General features: G+C 32.2%; 2 protein-coding genes and 1 long non-coding RNA gene across 4 annotated transcripts; 1 reads left to right on the top strand and 2 right to left on the bottom strand.

Moving 5' to 3' along the window:
- Nucleotides 1-133: 133 nt before the first annotated feature.
- LOC132736575 (uncharacterized) lies at nt 134-2,113 on the top strand. Its single transcript, XR_009626595.1, has 2 exons — nt 134-236; nt 579-2,113. It is a non-coding gene; the product is annotated as an uncharacterized LOC132736575 (long non-coding RNA).
- Nucleotides 2,114-4,008: 1,895 nt separating this feature from the next.
- LOC132736574 (uncharacterized) lies at nt 4,009-8,106 on the bottom strand. 2 transcript variants are annotated; one of them, XM_060723729.1, is made up of 2 exons: nt 6,048-7,094; nt 4,009-5,712 (listed from the first exon to the last, which is right to left on the bottom strand). In XM_060723729.1, the coding sequence occupies exons 1-2, from the start codon at nt 6,604-6,606 to the stop codon at nt 4,436-4,438; spliced, it is 1,836 nt and encodes a 611-aa protein (XP_060579712.1). In that variant the 5' UTR covers nt 6,607-7,094; the 3' UTR covers nt 4,009-4,435. The 2 variants fall into 2 exon arrangements, with proteins under 2 accessions (XP_060579712.1, XP_060579713.1); XM_060723730.1 differs by lacking the exon at nt 6,048-7,094 and adding an exon at nt 7,162-8,106 and having other exon boundaries at nt 4,014-5,712.
- A 1,615-nt stretch (nt 8,107-9,721) lies between these two features.
- LOC132736578 (uncharacterized) lies at nt 9,722-12,466 on the bottom strand. The gene is made up of 2 exons (XM_060723735.1): nt 11,563-12,466; nt 9,722-11,221 (listed from the first exon to the last, which is right to left on the bottom strand). Exons 1-2 carry the CDS (start codon nt 12,464-12,466, stop codon nt 9,963-9,965), a joined length of 2,163 nt encoding a protein of 720 aa, XP_060579718.1. The 3' UTR covers nt 9,722-9,962.
- Between the last annotated feature and the right edge of the window lie 1,987 nt (nt 12,467-14,453).

Here is a 14,453-nt window from a genome sequence, read left to right as displayed (position 1 = left end):
AAAGATTGAAATTTTTTCAGTTTTAATGTAGTTAACAGTTAAGTTCTACTTTTTTGAAATCTTCTTCATTTACGAATGTAAATACATATAGGGTGCTTTAATACCTAAATCAGGCTCGAGATATACCATTTCCTTTTGAATGACCACGTGATATCATAACTCACGTGATTCATACTGATGGTGTTATTGGTTAAAGAAGCAAAGCGTGACGTAACCAATGCAATGACGAGCAGTTGGTACCATTTCTATGTGGGGCCTCCGTGGCCGAGTGGTTAAGGTCGCTGACTTGAGATCACAGGTCCCTCACCGCTGTAGGTTCGATCCTCACTCGGGTCGAAATCTTTCATGTGAGGAAGCCATTCAGCTGGCTAACGGAAGGTCGGTGGTTCTACCCAGGTGACCGCTCGTGCCTGAAATAATGCCCGGAGGGGCACCTGGGGTCTTCCTCCACCAATAAAGCTTGAAAAAATCGACGAAAAAAATCTCGGCGGGACGCTCTAGGATGGCCCGACTTGAGTGTACGGTCGCCCATATGGGCCTTCCGGCGGCGACCTTAAATAAACGCATTAAAAAAAAAGGTACCATTTCTTATCAGTTTATCAAAGTTCTTCAATGACTTAACAAAGAAAATAGTTTTTCTTGTATATACCTTTAGAGCGGAAATCAAAACTCTGAAAATGTCTTTCATTGATAGAAGAGAATATCCCATATAGATGTACATATTAACTTTAGACTTTATGTTTACAAAAATATAATGTTGAATCAAACTTGTTTGATAAATTAAAAGTTATGTTAAAGATTATAGGGGGGGGGGGGAGTTGTAATGGCGTAGTAGTTTTGATAAAAATAGGCCAAATAATTTTTAAAAAAAATACACGATCTCCAGTATTTTTCTAACATACATAAATCTTCCGCCTGTCAATTCTTAAAATCATATTTACTACTTACTTATTTAACATTTGATATACATGAAAAGAGTTGCACCCTCATCCAGGATTGTTCAAATATACAGCATATTAGCACAAGCAAGAGCTTAATCAAAGCGCTTAAAGCACCGATGGTATTCGATACCACAGATCGGTCAGTCTTTGTTTTGAGCAGAGTTTATGCAATTAAAGAGTAAAGTGGACTCTTTTTCGCATTCAGTAAGTTACAAATGTAGTCAGTAGCACATCGGTTTGCAATAAAGAATTTTTTAACCGAATTTTTCGTGCCGGAAAATAAAATGAAGAGATTCATTTACATCATCAACTTACAACCAGGTATTACATATCTCATTCAAACTGTAGAATCTATGCATTACCTCTTCTCCTATTTGTACAGTATTCTTCACCAACATTTGGTAGCCCACTTTTTTCGAAGACTATCTTTTAAATATGTTAAATTACATTTATTATTTACACAATTCTTAAAATCTATTTTCAAAATCTTTTCAGTTGGATAGTGTGTTGTTTTTCCTTAGGTTTCTTTATATATGTGTTTTAACAATGTGTTAATTGAATTTTGCAATGAGGCATAAGAAACTTAAATCAAATGTTTGACCTCTTGCTTCTTATTTTCGATCATTTTGTTTTAGGATTTTAATTGAAAAATTGTTAATTATTTGTGAGATAATATTTATTGAAAATGTATGTTAGATTCTATCAATGTTCATTGATAAAGGAGTACGTTATTTCTTTTGCTGACCTTTCACCTTGTGTAGCTTCACTTTTAAAAATTTCCACCCTTAGCCCAAAATAAAAAGGAATGTCACTCGTTAATACGCTTGCATTTAATACTTCATTATCTTTCAATGTATATATCCGTTATTATAGAAACAACGTCTTGACAATCCTGGCATCTACATGTATATAAACATTCCATTTTGTATGATTCTCTTTCGGCGAAAGTAATGAATATTACAAAGTTCTGTCCATAACATGTTAACTTGGAAAAGTTTAAACAATACGTGGTGTATACCGATTCACAGGTATTTACCAAGGGAAAAAAAGGTTTGATCGTTAATGCAATTACTACAATGTTTTGTGATAGAAAGAAAGATGTATTTCATATTTGTTTAACAATTATTGTAACCTGTACTATTTCTACTCGAATAAATTTCTTTATACGCTTATATGTTTTATTCTTAAAAGCGTTTCGTTACTCTCCGTATACAACGATACCAGGCAAAAATCTGGAAAAGGGGATGTCATTTGTGATTAGCATTTGCAATTATAAAAACGTTAACATATGGTTGTAACTCGCAGACAAGGTTTTATTGAATCTATTCATGACAATTTATAGAAAATGCAAGCAACCCAGAAGCCCCGTAGCACTGCTTTTGACTTAACTACGCTACTATAGACCTTTTTACGACGCGGTCCGTTGCTATGAAAAATCGACCGGAATTAGAATTGTCTTGCGCATGCGCAATCTGCGTAGGGCAAAAATGCTTCGCCCTACATAGAAATATAGTAGAAGTTCATAGACAATTCCGAGTTAGTTCAAGGTAAACGGTAGAAAATTATATTAAATAGCTTTTAACAAATATAGAATAGATGACTTTGTAGCTTTGTGGCGAAGAATGCCATAAAAAGGCATGGGAAAGATACTTGTTTAAGAATTTACGATCACGGACCTGACACTGAGATCATTTTTTTAAAGAAGATGTGGAAATATATCTATTAGCAAATGCAAAGTCAACTTATTTGCTGTTGAAATAGTTCATTTAAAAACAAAAGAAATTATATAACATGAAATCGAGATTAATTATCATTCAGAAAAAATATCAGAACATGTGATAATGCATTTTTAGTGTTCAATATACCTAGCTGATTATATCCTTTATCCGATTTGCCTGTGATGCAAACAGAAAAATTTAAGTTACATAAATAGATTTTAAATAATTAATTTTTTTTCAAAATCTTTAGAAATTAAGATGGGTTGTTTGGAAGATATATAATGAACACACATTTTATCCCCTTTTTTCGTAATACATGTTATTTTTAATAATGCACTTCACACAATTTTTCTCTTCTCAAAATCCATAAACATTGATCGGTATATTTAAAAGTTACATAAATTACCATTTTAATAAGCGTAACTGATTAACTATATCATGATATTTACTTTACGCCTTAAGTCATCCCAAAATTAGTATTTTTTGGGTGACATAACATGAAGTCGCATCTATTAAAGCCTTAAAGTATGATTAACTGTAGACATCGTTATTGCGTTTTGCCCTACGCATAATGCGCATGCGCGAAATGCAACATTCGTTGCTATGGAAAATCGTATTGTAAAAAGATCTATAAGTTCAACATGATGGATGCTACTCGTTTTATTGTATCCAGATAATTATACTCTAAACTGTAAAAAGGTCACTCTAGTCTTTTCAATTAGCACATTGCCCAGCTAATCATGTTATCATTTGTCCACAAAGAAATGATTTCAAATGGTTTTGGGAAGCGTACACATATTTCTCGTTAAATGGGTTTGCTTATTGAGTAAATATCTATAATCACGACAAAGAATCATCTATTTGAACAAAAGGTAGAAACATAAACTTATTTTGCCAATGAACAACAATACACCGATAGATAGTGTTGTATTCTAAGCTAATTATAATCTACTGTTTGCTATGTAGTCAGAATCATTCGCATTTTCAAATGTTTAATAATCCCCTGCCGCGTAGTGGAGGAGTGACTATAGGAATTGCTTCCGTCTGGTCTATCAGTCTGTCCGTCTGTAATATTTCGTGTCCGCTCCACAACATTATAACAGTTCAATGCTCACCATTACGAGACGACGTGAAGAGCGCAAGCAACAAGTTTGCACCCCCAAGACCAAGTACAATATTAATTATCAAATTTATAAAAAAAACAAAAAAAACAAAAAACATTACTTCTCCACTTCAAAGAAAAGTTTTAAAATTTCCTAGGCACATTTGATCATCATTATTGAACGATGTAACAGGTCGCTATCCCAAGTTCAAAGCAATGTCTTAAGGTAAAATATAAAAATCCACTTTTTATATCCTATATGAATTACCTTTAGCTTGCTAAAGAAGTTTTAAAATCACATGGAACAAATGAAAGCCAGTATGAGATGATGTGCAGAACTCAAAAACCAGCTTGTTTCTTTTAAGGTCAAGGTAATACTTAGGTCGGTCAAAGGTTATAACATTTACTGTGAAAGGGGATATATCAGACCTTTCGAATGCTTATGGGTTTTTTTTTGTTTGAATCATTTATTTTAGAAACATTTTATAGACATATCTGGTACATGTTTGTTAATACAAAAATGAAAACATTTTGAAAATATACAATTCTCATCTGTGCTTATTATATTTGTGCATAAAGCTTCTTAAACTGCAGTAGTTCCTTTTGTTACTGACATTTTAGTATAAAACATTTTAATTATAGTGTTAATTTCATATCGTTAGCTTGTTGTCCTCTTATGCATTGTCTTTTCTTACTTTATTTATGAAATATCCTTTAACTGAAGGTAATTCTTTATCCAGTTTTATCAGCAATTCCTTTGCTTTTTCAACTGCGTCAATACTAGAATTTGCTAAAACTACATTATCTAAGCCAGCAGTCCATGTGGTGTGATAGTTAGATATTTTACGTTGTTTGTTATCAATATATATGTGGGGGATATTGAGAAGAGTTGATAGAATATGACCGTGAAGACGATCAGTGATAACTACTCGACCTCTCTGTAAAAACATCATTCCATTTGTTGTCATAAGAAAAATGTTTTCCATTGGCGAGTCCCCACGCGGGGTTTTCCACATCAACCAATCAGAAACATTCATACGATATCCTTCCGGAGCTGCCGGTGTATTGTAGTGTGGAGACTCTTTATCGGTGCGCTTTATCCAAAGTATATCAAACGTTGGATGCATGAAACGAGGAACGAAACCAATCTGGTAGGCAAGATCTGGTGATAATAACGACCGTACCTTAGGGAAGAGCTTCTTTCCAAGCTCAAAAGATACCTTATCTCGCCATAGAAAGGTAAGTCTCGGATGAGATGCATATATTTTCTGGCAAAATTTTATGAGGGAATCACCTCCCATCATCAAAATACTTTGTGGAAACATGACAATATTGAACTGCATAAATCTTGCTATTTGTTTACTACGAGCAACGTCCGCCTCATGCCAACCAATGACATTTCCGCCACCATTAAAAAGAATGACAAGATCTTTACTTGAATATGTTTTACTGATGTTGTAAGCTCTTTCAAACTGATAATCCGCAGCAAAATATTTGCATGCAAACACAATTTCGATTTTGAGTTTCCTCAAAAGCAATATTTCTCCAACAGTAATCGCCGAGTCACCTTTGTTTTCCGAGGGAGTTAGATCGAATAGAATTGCATACTTATACCCGCCCAACAGGGACTTGAAAATATTCATGTGAATTCTCTGAGCTTCGTCAATTACAGCTGACCGTTTTGTAAGTAATGGAGAAAGTTTATTACTTTCTTCTGGATTGTGTGCTAGATCTAATGTTAGGAAGTCTTTGATGTTGAATGTCGCTTGCTTTGACAGAGATAAATTATTCCACAGCAATTTATAACTACCATTATTTCCATCAACATATTTCGTTCTACATTTCAATAACTCTAACGTCATATGTCTCTCGAAGAACTGAGTCACTGCCAGAAAAAATACAATGATAGTAACCAAGGTAAAGAATAAATGTCTTTTGTAGCTCATCACAGCTGAAACATAAAATAAAGTTTGGTTTTATTCTAGGTGATTCTAAAATATATTCACATACAAAAAAACTTATTTTTCTGAGACTAAATCGGATGTCTTCCTAAATGACATATTAGGGATAAATTAACCTATGGCAACCAAATACAAATACATATCGGTTGAATCTAATCCGGCTCTTCGCTGTTTGTAACTGAATATTTGTATTTTGATATTGAAATATTTTATAATTTGAATGGACTATTCTAATTTCAAAACTAAGCATAATTCAAAGTCAGCAGGTTTAAAATTAGAAGTGTAAACAGCTTTATAATGGTATATTACAACTCCTTCAACTCACTTTGAAACTCTTTGTTAATTTGGTGCTGATTCAACTCTTTTACTTTAGAAAACGCATAAATTGTCAGGCCTGTTGCACATATGAAAAGTCCAATACAATTTACGATTGACGATGTTTTGGAGCCTGTTACGTATGATAAACCAAGAACAGCAAGTCTTTTCAAAATGTTTCCAAATGCATGACCAATAACAGAAAAATGGTGAAGTACAACTACCGTAGATATGTAGCTATAAATAGCATGAAATAAAGAAGATCCTGTGAGAAGAAAGTATAATTTTGGGGATCCTGGGGGTGCTATCCCGATGTTCACAAGAACCAATGCTCCTACGGCAAAACCAACAAATAGTCCTAATCCAATATGGGTTTTGTTAATTATGAACTTAGAATGTGATATGTAATTCTTTTTCATGTACACGTTTCTCAGGGATAAACATATATTAGAAATAAACGCAAGAACAGTTCCTTTGGAAACATTTAACTCCCATGTGTTATTTTCTTGAGAAAAAATTATTGAACCACAAACAACAGCTGGAATACTGACGTACTGTAGATATGACATTTCGATTTAATTAAGAATAAGTTTTTGTAATAAAGCACTGGTGACAGGTTCCATGTGTTTAATAGCGAATGAAGAAGCTACATATGTTTAAGCCATGCTCCAGTTTGTCGCTAAAGTCGCGCATGCGTGAGCAATGAAAATGACAAGTTTGTTAACCATAACCCCTTTATCATTGTCACCCGCAAACGATGCTACTTGCATATATAGAAGAACACTTGTAATACAGTTAAAACAATGACGTCATTTCCACTTCCAGGAATGAAAGATGTTGATTCCTTTATAAATAGTTTGGCACAGGAATGACATGCAAACTATGTTATTGTACAGCCAATGAATACAAACAACATCATTTGGAAAAGCTTGCCTCTTAAGTTAAGAAATGAAAAAAGGCTTTTTTTAAGTTGAGAATATAATTATTGTTGGTTGAACATACGTAAAACAAAACTGTACATTTCTAATATATGCTTTTTATCAAAGTGTTGATTTTATTAACGTGCTACAATGTGAAACGATGTTGTACAAAACTTCATTTAAAGTATACAAAGTTTACCTTACCGCTACAAATTATTGGTTGCATTTGAAACGAATAGTTATAAAATATAAATGATTGTTTATGTCCTAAAGAGCAAATGACGCTTGCACAGAATCATAGCTAAATGGTTAAATCCCAACTAAAAAAGCAACATTTATTCCGTTACCCTGCAATATCCATGTGTGTTAAATAGCAGAGACATTCTATGTTACAATTGTTTCTATAATCGATAATAAAATTATTGTTGCTGACATCTCTTTATTTCTAAGTTTAAAAAATAACTTAAAATCTTTTAGACACATTCAAAAATCTATTTTACTCTTTATTTTTACAGTTTAAATTTTACAATATCAAATTATATCCAATAAGTAAGTAACCACATTTTGTAACTATAATTTTAGAATTTTGTCATTAGTATCCAAATTGTCCATTTCCAAAAAAAGGAATAAATACATGAGAATATATGTTAGCGTTTATACTCTTCGTTAGTCCATTTGAATATCATGGAATCCATGAGGCATTAGTATATTCCGTTGCATGAGAAAAATGTCACAAACATACTCCGTCATTGAATGCTCCTCTTATAAAATGCTCATATTCAAAATGCCCGCTAACAACTTTTAAACTTCGCCCTACTTGCATACATAAGATTAACTAAATATGGAGATAACAAAACAAAAAAAACAACAAAAAAAACAACAAATTAACAAACAAAATAAGAGGATATCGTTCACGACAATTATGAAACAACGTGTACATTATTTTACTGTTGATAGATTTTATAAAAAAAAATATTTCATAAGATATAGCTTTATACCCTTTAATTTTGAAATGAGTTTAAAGATAAAACAGAAACTTTGAAGAACGTCCTGCAGTCTCGACTTGATTGAGTCTGTTCAACATATCAGTGTGAAAATCATGGCATTGAGAATTTAGATATATCCGCAGATGTGCTCATGAAGTTATTAAGAAATATTCAAATTAAAAAAAATATTACCATATGGAGAGACACTATGATGATGATTTAAGAATTTTAAATCCAAGCATTCTGAGTGTATAACATTGACAACAATAAAAAAAACAAAAACAATAAAATGTTGAGCAAAGAACATCAGACATAATCTATAAAAAAATGACAACATATGGATGTCAAATTCTATGTATTGTTTACGTTACAATACATGTATCTTATAACAAATATAATCTGTTTTTGAAATCGCAAAATGAAATAAACATACTTGTTACAAACAACATGGTCGACTTTCGAATTCAAAACATTTTTATACGTTCACGTGTTACAATTAATAATGTGCAATCAATGAACTTTAGCGTTTGCATTACATATTTGAGCTTTGTTGTTTATTTTCACAGACCAAAAATTATCAAATCCAAGTTACACTACATTTAGCCTAGTTTTTTTTTTATTTTAGAGTCTAAATAGTCCATATCAAATCCTAATTATATTTAAAAAAAATAATAACGTCAAAACATTGGTGGTGTAAAAAAAAAATATTTACATACTTTTGAATACAATATTGATTTTTTGGTCTTGTACACAGCTCTAAATGCTTTTATATGCGCCTCGTCCAGTATAGGTAAAACAGCAGCGTATTCGTCCATTAAAATAAGGTTATTATTCACTGTTTAGTTCGATAGTAAATTATATTGGACAAGAAATTGATATATATTTTTACCATGAAATTGGAATTGAGGCTAGATGGAGTACGACATGAATTTTAAATAGATATTTTTGGACAAAAAATGAAAAACGAGGCTAAGGGGGCGAGATATGCATTAAAAACGAATGTTTTGCACTCTGGAAATGAAAACGAAGCTAAATTGATAAGATTGGGTCCGATAATGATTTCGTTTGAAACATCTTATCACGATTACAAATCATCTATCTGAACATAAGGTAGATGCATAAAATTATTTTGCCAATGAACAATAACATAACGACCGATAATGATATATGAAAAGCTTATTATAATGTTCTGTTTGCAATGTAATCAGAATCATTCGCATTTTCAAATGTTTATTAATCCCCTGCCGCGTAGTGGGGAGGTGACTATAGGAATTGTCCCGCCTATCAATCTGTCCGTCCATAACATTTTCGTGTCCGGTCCATAACAACATAACTGTCCGATGATCACCATTACCAGACGACATCAAGAGCCCAGTAATAAGGTTGCTACCCTCAAGGCCAAGTACACTATTAATGACCAAATATATATAAAAATAAAACATTGCATCTCCATTTCGAAGAAAACTTTTTTAAATTACCTATGCACTTTTAATCATCATTATTGAACGATGTACAGAGCGCAAACAATCAGATCGCTATCCCAAGGCCAAGGACATACCTTAAGGTAAAAAATAAAAATCCAATTTTGGTGTAAGATGAATTACCTTTAGCTTGCTTAAGAAGTTATAAAACCACTTGGAACAAATGATAGCCAGTATGAGATGATGGGCAGAACTCGAAAACCAGGTTGTTTCTTCTAAGGTCAAGGTAATATTTAAAGATCGGTCAAAAGTTTTAAAAAAAATTACCGTGAAAGGGGATATATCTGACCTTTAGAATGCTTTTTTAAATCATTTATTTTAGAAATATCACTAGACAAATTTTGTACATGTTTGTTAATACAAAAATGAACACATTTTGAAAATATTGAATTCTCATCTGCGCTTATTTTATTTGTGCATAGAACTTCTTAAACTGCCGAAGTGTATTTCGTTACTGACATTTTTGTATAATACATTTTAATTAAAGTGTTAATTTCATATTGTTAGCTTGTTTTCCTCTCATGCAATCTTTTCTTACTTACTTTATGAAATATCCTTTAACTGAAGGTAATTCTTTATCAAGTTTTATCAGCAATTCCTTTGCTTTTTCAACTGCGTCAATGCTAGAATTTGCTAAAACTACATTATCTAAGCCAGTCGTCCATGTGGTGTGATAGTTAGATATTTTACGTTGTTTGTTATCAATATATACGTGGGGGATATTGAGAAGTGTTGATAGAATATGACCGTGAAGACGATCAGTTATAACTACTCGACCTCTCTGTAAAAACATCATTCCATTGGTTGTCATAAGAAACGAGTCCTCCATTGGCGAGTCCCCGCGCGGGGTTTTCCACATTAACCAATCAGAAACGTGAATACGATATCCTTTCGGTGCGGCAGGTGTATTGTAGTGTGGAGACTCTTTATCGGTGCGCTTTATCCAAAGTATATCGAACGTTGGTTGCATGAAACGAGGAACGAAACCGATCTGGTAGGCAATATCTGGTGATAATATCGCCCGTACGTTAGGGAAGAGCTTCTTGCCAAGATCGAAAGACACCTTATCTCGCCATAGAAAGGTAAGTCTCGGATGAGATGCATATATTTTTTTGCAGAACTTTACGTGAGAATCTGGTCCCATTATCAAAATACTTTGTGGAAACATGAGAATGTTGAACTGCATGAATCGTTTTATTTGTTTACCACGAGAAACGTCTGACAAAGGCCAACCAATGACATTTCCGCCACCATGAAGAAGAATGACAAGATCTTTACTTGTATAATTTTTACTGATGTTATGGGCTCTGTCTAGTTGATAATCTATGCAATGAATTTTACATACAAACACAATTTCGATTTTGAGTTTCCTCAAAAGCAATGTTTCTCCAACAGTAATTGCCGAGTCACCTTTGTTTTCCGAGTGAGAATAATCGAATAGCATTGCATATTTATACCCGCCCAACAGGGACTTGAAAATATTCATGTGAATTCTCTGAGCTTCGTCAATTACATCTGACCGTTTTGTAAGCAATATAGAAAGTTTATTACTTTCTTCTGGATTGTGTGCTAGATCTAATGTTAGGAAGTCTTTGATGTTGAATGTCGCTTGCTTTGACAGAGATAAATTATTCCACAACAATTTATAGCTATCATTATTTCCATCAACATATTTCGTTCTACATTTCAATAACTCTAACATCATCGTATGTCCCCTGAAGAACTGATTCAGTGCCAGAAAAAATACAATAATTGTAACCAAGCTAAAGAATAAATGTCTTTTATAGCTCATCACAGCTGAAACATAAAATAAAGTTTGGTTTTATTCTAGATGAGTCTAAATATATTCACATACAAAAGAATCATCTTTTTCTGAGACTATATCAAATGTCTTTCTAAAGGACATAGCATATATTAGGGATAAATATACCTATGGCAACCAACTACCAATATATGTATTATATCAGTTAAATCTGACCTGGCTCTTTGCTGTTTGTAATTTAATATTGTATTTTGATACTGAAATATCTTAAACTTTGAATGGTTAATTCTAATATTAAAGCTAAGCAAATAACACAAAATCAGCAGGTTTAGAATTAAAAATGTGAACAGCTTTATAATGATATCCTTTCACTCACTTTGAAACTCTTTGTTAATTTGGTGCTGATTCAACTCTTGTACTTTAGAAAACGCATAAATTGCCAGCCCTGTTGCACATGTGAAAAGTCCAATGAAATTTACGATTGACGATGTTTTTGAGCCTGTTACGTATAATAAACCAAGAACAGCAAGCCTTTTCAAAATGTTTCCAAATGCATGACCAATAACGGAAAAATGGTGAAGTACAACTACCGTAGATATGTAGCTATAAATAGCATGAAATAAAGAAGATCCTATGAGAAGAAAGTATAATTTTGCGGTTCCTGTGGGTGCTATCCCGATATCAAAAAGAACCAATGCTCCTATGGCAAAAACAACAAATAGTCCTAATCCAATATGGGTTTTGTTAATTATGAACTTAGAATGTGATATGTGATTCTTTTTCATGTACACGTTTCTGAGGGATAAACATATATTAGAAATAAACGCAAGAACTGTTCCTTTGGAAACATTTAACTTCCATGTGTTATTTTCTTGTGCAAATAATATTGAACCACAAACAACAGCTGGAATACTGATGTACTGTAGATATGATAATTCGATTTTTAGAATAAGTTTTTGTAATAAAGCACTGGTTACAGGTTCCATTAGTTTAACAGCAAATGTAGAAGCTACATATGTTACAGCCATACTCCAGTTTGTCGCCAAAGTCGCGCATGCGTGAGCAGTGAAAATGACAAGTTTGTTAACCATAACCCCTTTATCATTGTCATCCGTAAACGATGCTACTTGCATGTAGAAGAACACTTGTAGAACAGTTAAAACAATTATGTTATTTCCATTTCCAGGAGTGAATGATGTCGATTCCTTTATAAATAGTTTGGCACAGAAGTGACATGCAAACGATGTTATTGTCCAGCCAATGAAAACAAACAACATCATTTGGAAAAAGGTTATTTTTAAGTTTAGAATATAGTTATAGTTGGTTGAACATGCTTAAAACAAAATCGTACTTTTCTTATATGTGCTTTTTATCTAAGTGAAATAATGTGACGCCTATATTGATTTATAAACGTGTTACAATGTGAAATGATGTTGTTCAAAACTTCACTTAAAGCATACAAAGTTTCCGTTCCGCTACAAATTATTGGTTGGATTTGAAAATGAATAATTGTTAAATATCGGTTTGAAAGATATATGCATGTTTATGTCCTGAAGAGCAAATGACGCATGCACAGAATGATCGCTAAATGGTAAAATTCATTTTCTTCCGTTACCCTGCAATATCCATGTGTGTTAAATAACAGAGACATTCTATGTTAGGTAATGTTATTATTGTTTCAAGAATTAATAATAGAAATATTGTTGCTGACATCTCTTTATTTCTGAGTTTAGAAAATAAACATAAAACTTTTAGCCACATTGAAAAAAAAATATTAATATATATTTTTTACAGTTTGTATTCAAAATATCAAATTATATCCAAGTAATAACTAACCACATTTTGTAACTATAATTTTAGAATTTTGACATTAGCATACATTGGCCGAAAGAAAGGAAACGAATAAATACATGAGAATATATGTTAGCTTTTATACTCTTCGTTAGTCCATTTGAATATCATGGAATCCATGAGGCATGAGTATATTCCGTTGCATGAGAAAAATGTCACAAACATACTCCGCCATTGAATGCTCCTCTTATAAAATGCTCATATTCAAAAATGCCCGCTAACAACTTTTAAACTCCGCCCTAAGCATACATAAGATTAACTAAATATGGAGATAAACAAAACAAAAAACAAATTAACAAACGAAATAAGAGAATATCGTTCAGGACAATTATGAAACTTCGTGTACATTATTTTACTGTTGATGGATTTTATACAAAAATATTTCATAAGATATAGCTTTATACCCTTTAATTTTGAAATGAGTTTAAAGATAAAATAGAAACTTTGAAAACATCCTTTTGAAAAAGTTGCAGTCTCGACTTGATTGAGTCTGTTCAACATATCAGTGTGAAAATCATGACATTAAGAATTTGGTAATATCCGCAGATGTGCTCATGAAGATATTAAGAAATATTCAAATAGAAAAATTACCATATAGAGAGACACTATAATGATGATATAAGAATTTAAAATCCAGGCATTCTGAGTGTATAACATTGACAACAAAAAAAACAAAAACAATAAAATGTTGAGGAAAGAACATCAGTCATAATCTATAAAACAAATGGCAACATATGGATGTCAAATTATATGTGTTGTTTAAGTTACATGTATCTTATAAGATAAACAAATAAAATCTGTTTTTGAAATCGCAAAACGAAATAAACTCAGGTAGAATTGTCTGCGAATATTGTTGCATACTAGTTACATACAACATGGTCGACTTTCAAATTGAAAACATTTTTACATGTTCAGGTGTTACAATTAATAATGTGCAACCAATGAACTTTAGCGTTTGCAGTACATATTTGAGCTTTGTTGTTTATTTTCACAAACCCAAAATTATCAAATCCAAGTTACACTCACTTTAGCCTAGTTTTTTTTATTCTTAGAGTCTAAATAGTCCATATCAAATCCTAATTATCCTTAAAAAAACAAAATAATGTCAAAACATTAGTGGTGTGAAAAAAATTATTTACATACAATACAATATTGATGTTTTTGGTCTTGTACACAGCTCTAAATGATTTCATAGGCGCCTCGTCCAGTTTAGGTAAAACAGCAGCGTATTCGTCCATTAAAATAAGGTTATTATTAACTGTTTAGTTCGAAAGTAAATTATATTGGACAAGGAATTTATATACATTTTACCTTAAAATTGGAATTAAGGCTAGATGGAGTATGACATGCATTTGACATGCAGTAATCAGAATTATTCGCATTTTCAATTGTGTATTAATCCCCTGCCGCGTAGTG

This window comes from Ruditapes philippinarum, unplaced genomic scaffold (genome assembly GCF_026571515.1).
Source record: "Ruditapes philippinarum isolate M1 unplaced genomic scaffold, ASM2657151v2 ctg9358_1_1_1_1, whole genome shotgun sequence".
Taxonomy (NCBI): domain Eukaryota; kingdom Metazoa; phylum Mollusca; class Bivalvia; order Venerida; family Veneridae; genus Ruditapes; species Ruditapes philippinarum.
This window is presented reverse-complemented; position numbering and strand designations above follow the sequence as displayed.

Excerpts from the sequence above, each read along its gene's own strand:
- LOC132736574 (XM_060723729.1), bottom strand. The coding sequence starts at position 6,606 with ATGTCATATCTACAGTACGTCAGTATTCCAGCTGTTGTTTGTGGTTCA. Across the intron at positions 5,713-6,047 it reads AATTAACAAAGAGTTTCAAA|CTGTGATGAGCTACAAAAGA; the intron begins GTGAGTTGAAGG and ends TTTATGTTTCAG.
- LOC132736578 (XM_060723735.1), bottom strand. The coding sequence starts at position 12,466 with ATGATGTTGTTTGTTTTCATTGGCTGGACAATAACATCGTTTGCATGT. Across the intron at positions 11,222-11,562 it reads AATTAACAAAGAGTTTCAAA|CTGTGATGAGCTATAAAAGA; the intron begins GTGAGTGAAAGG and ends TTTATGTTTCAG.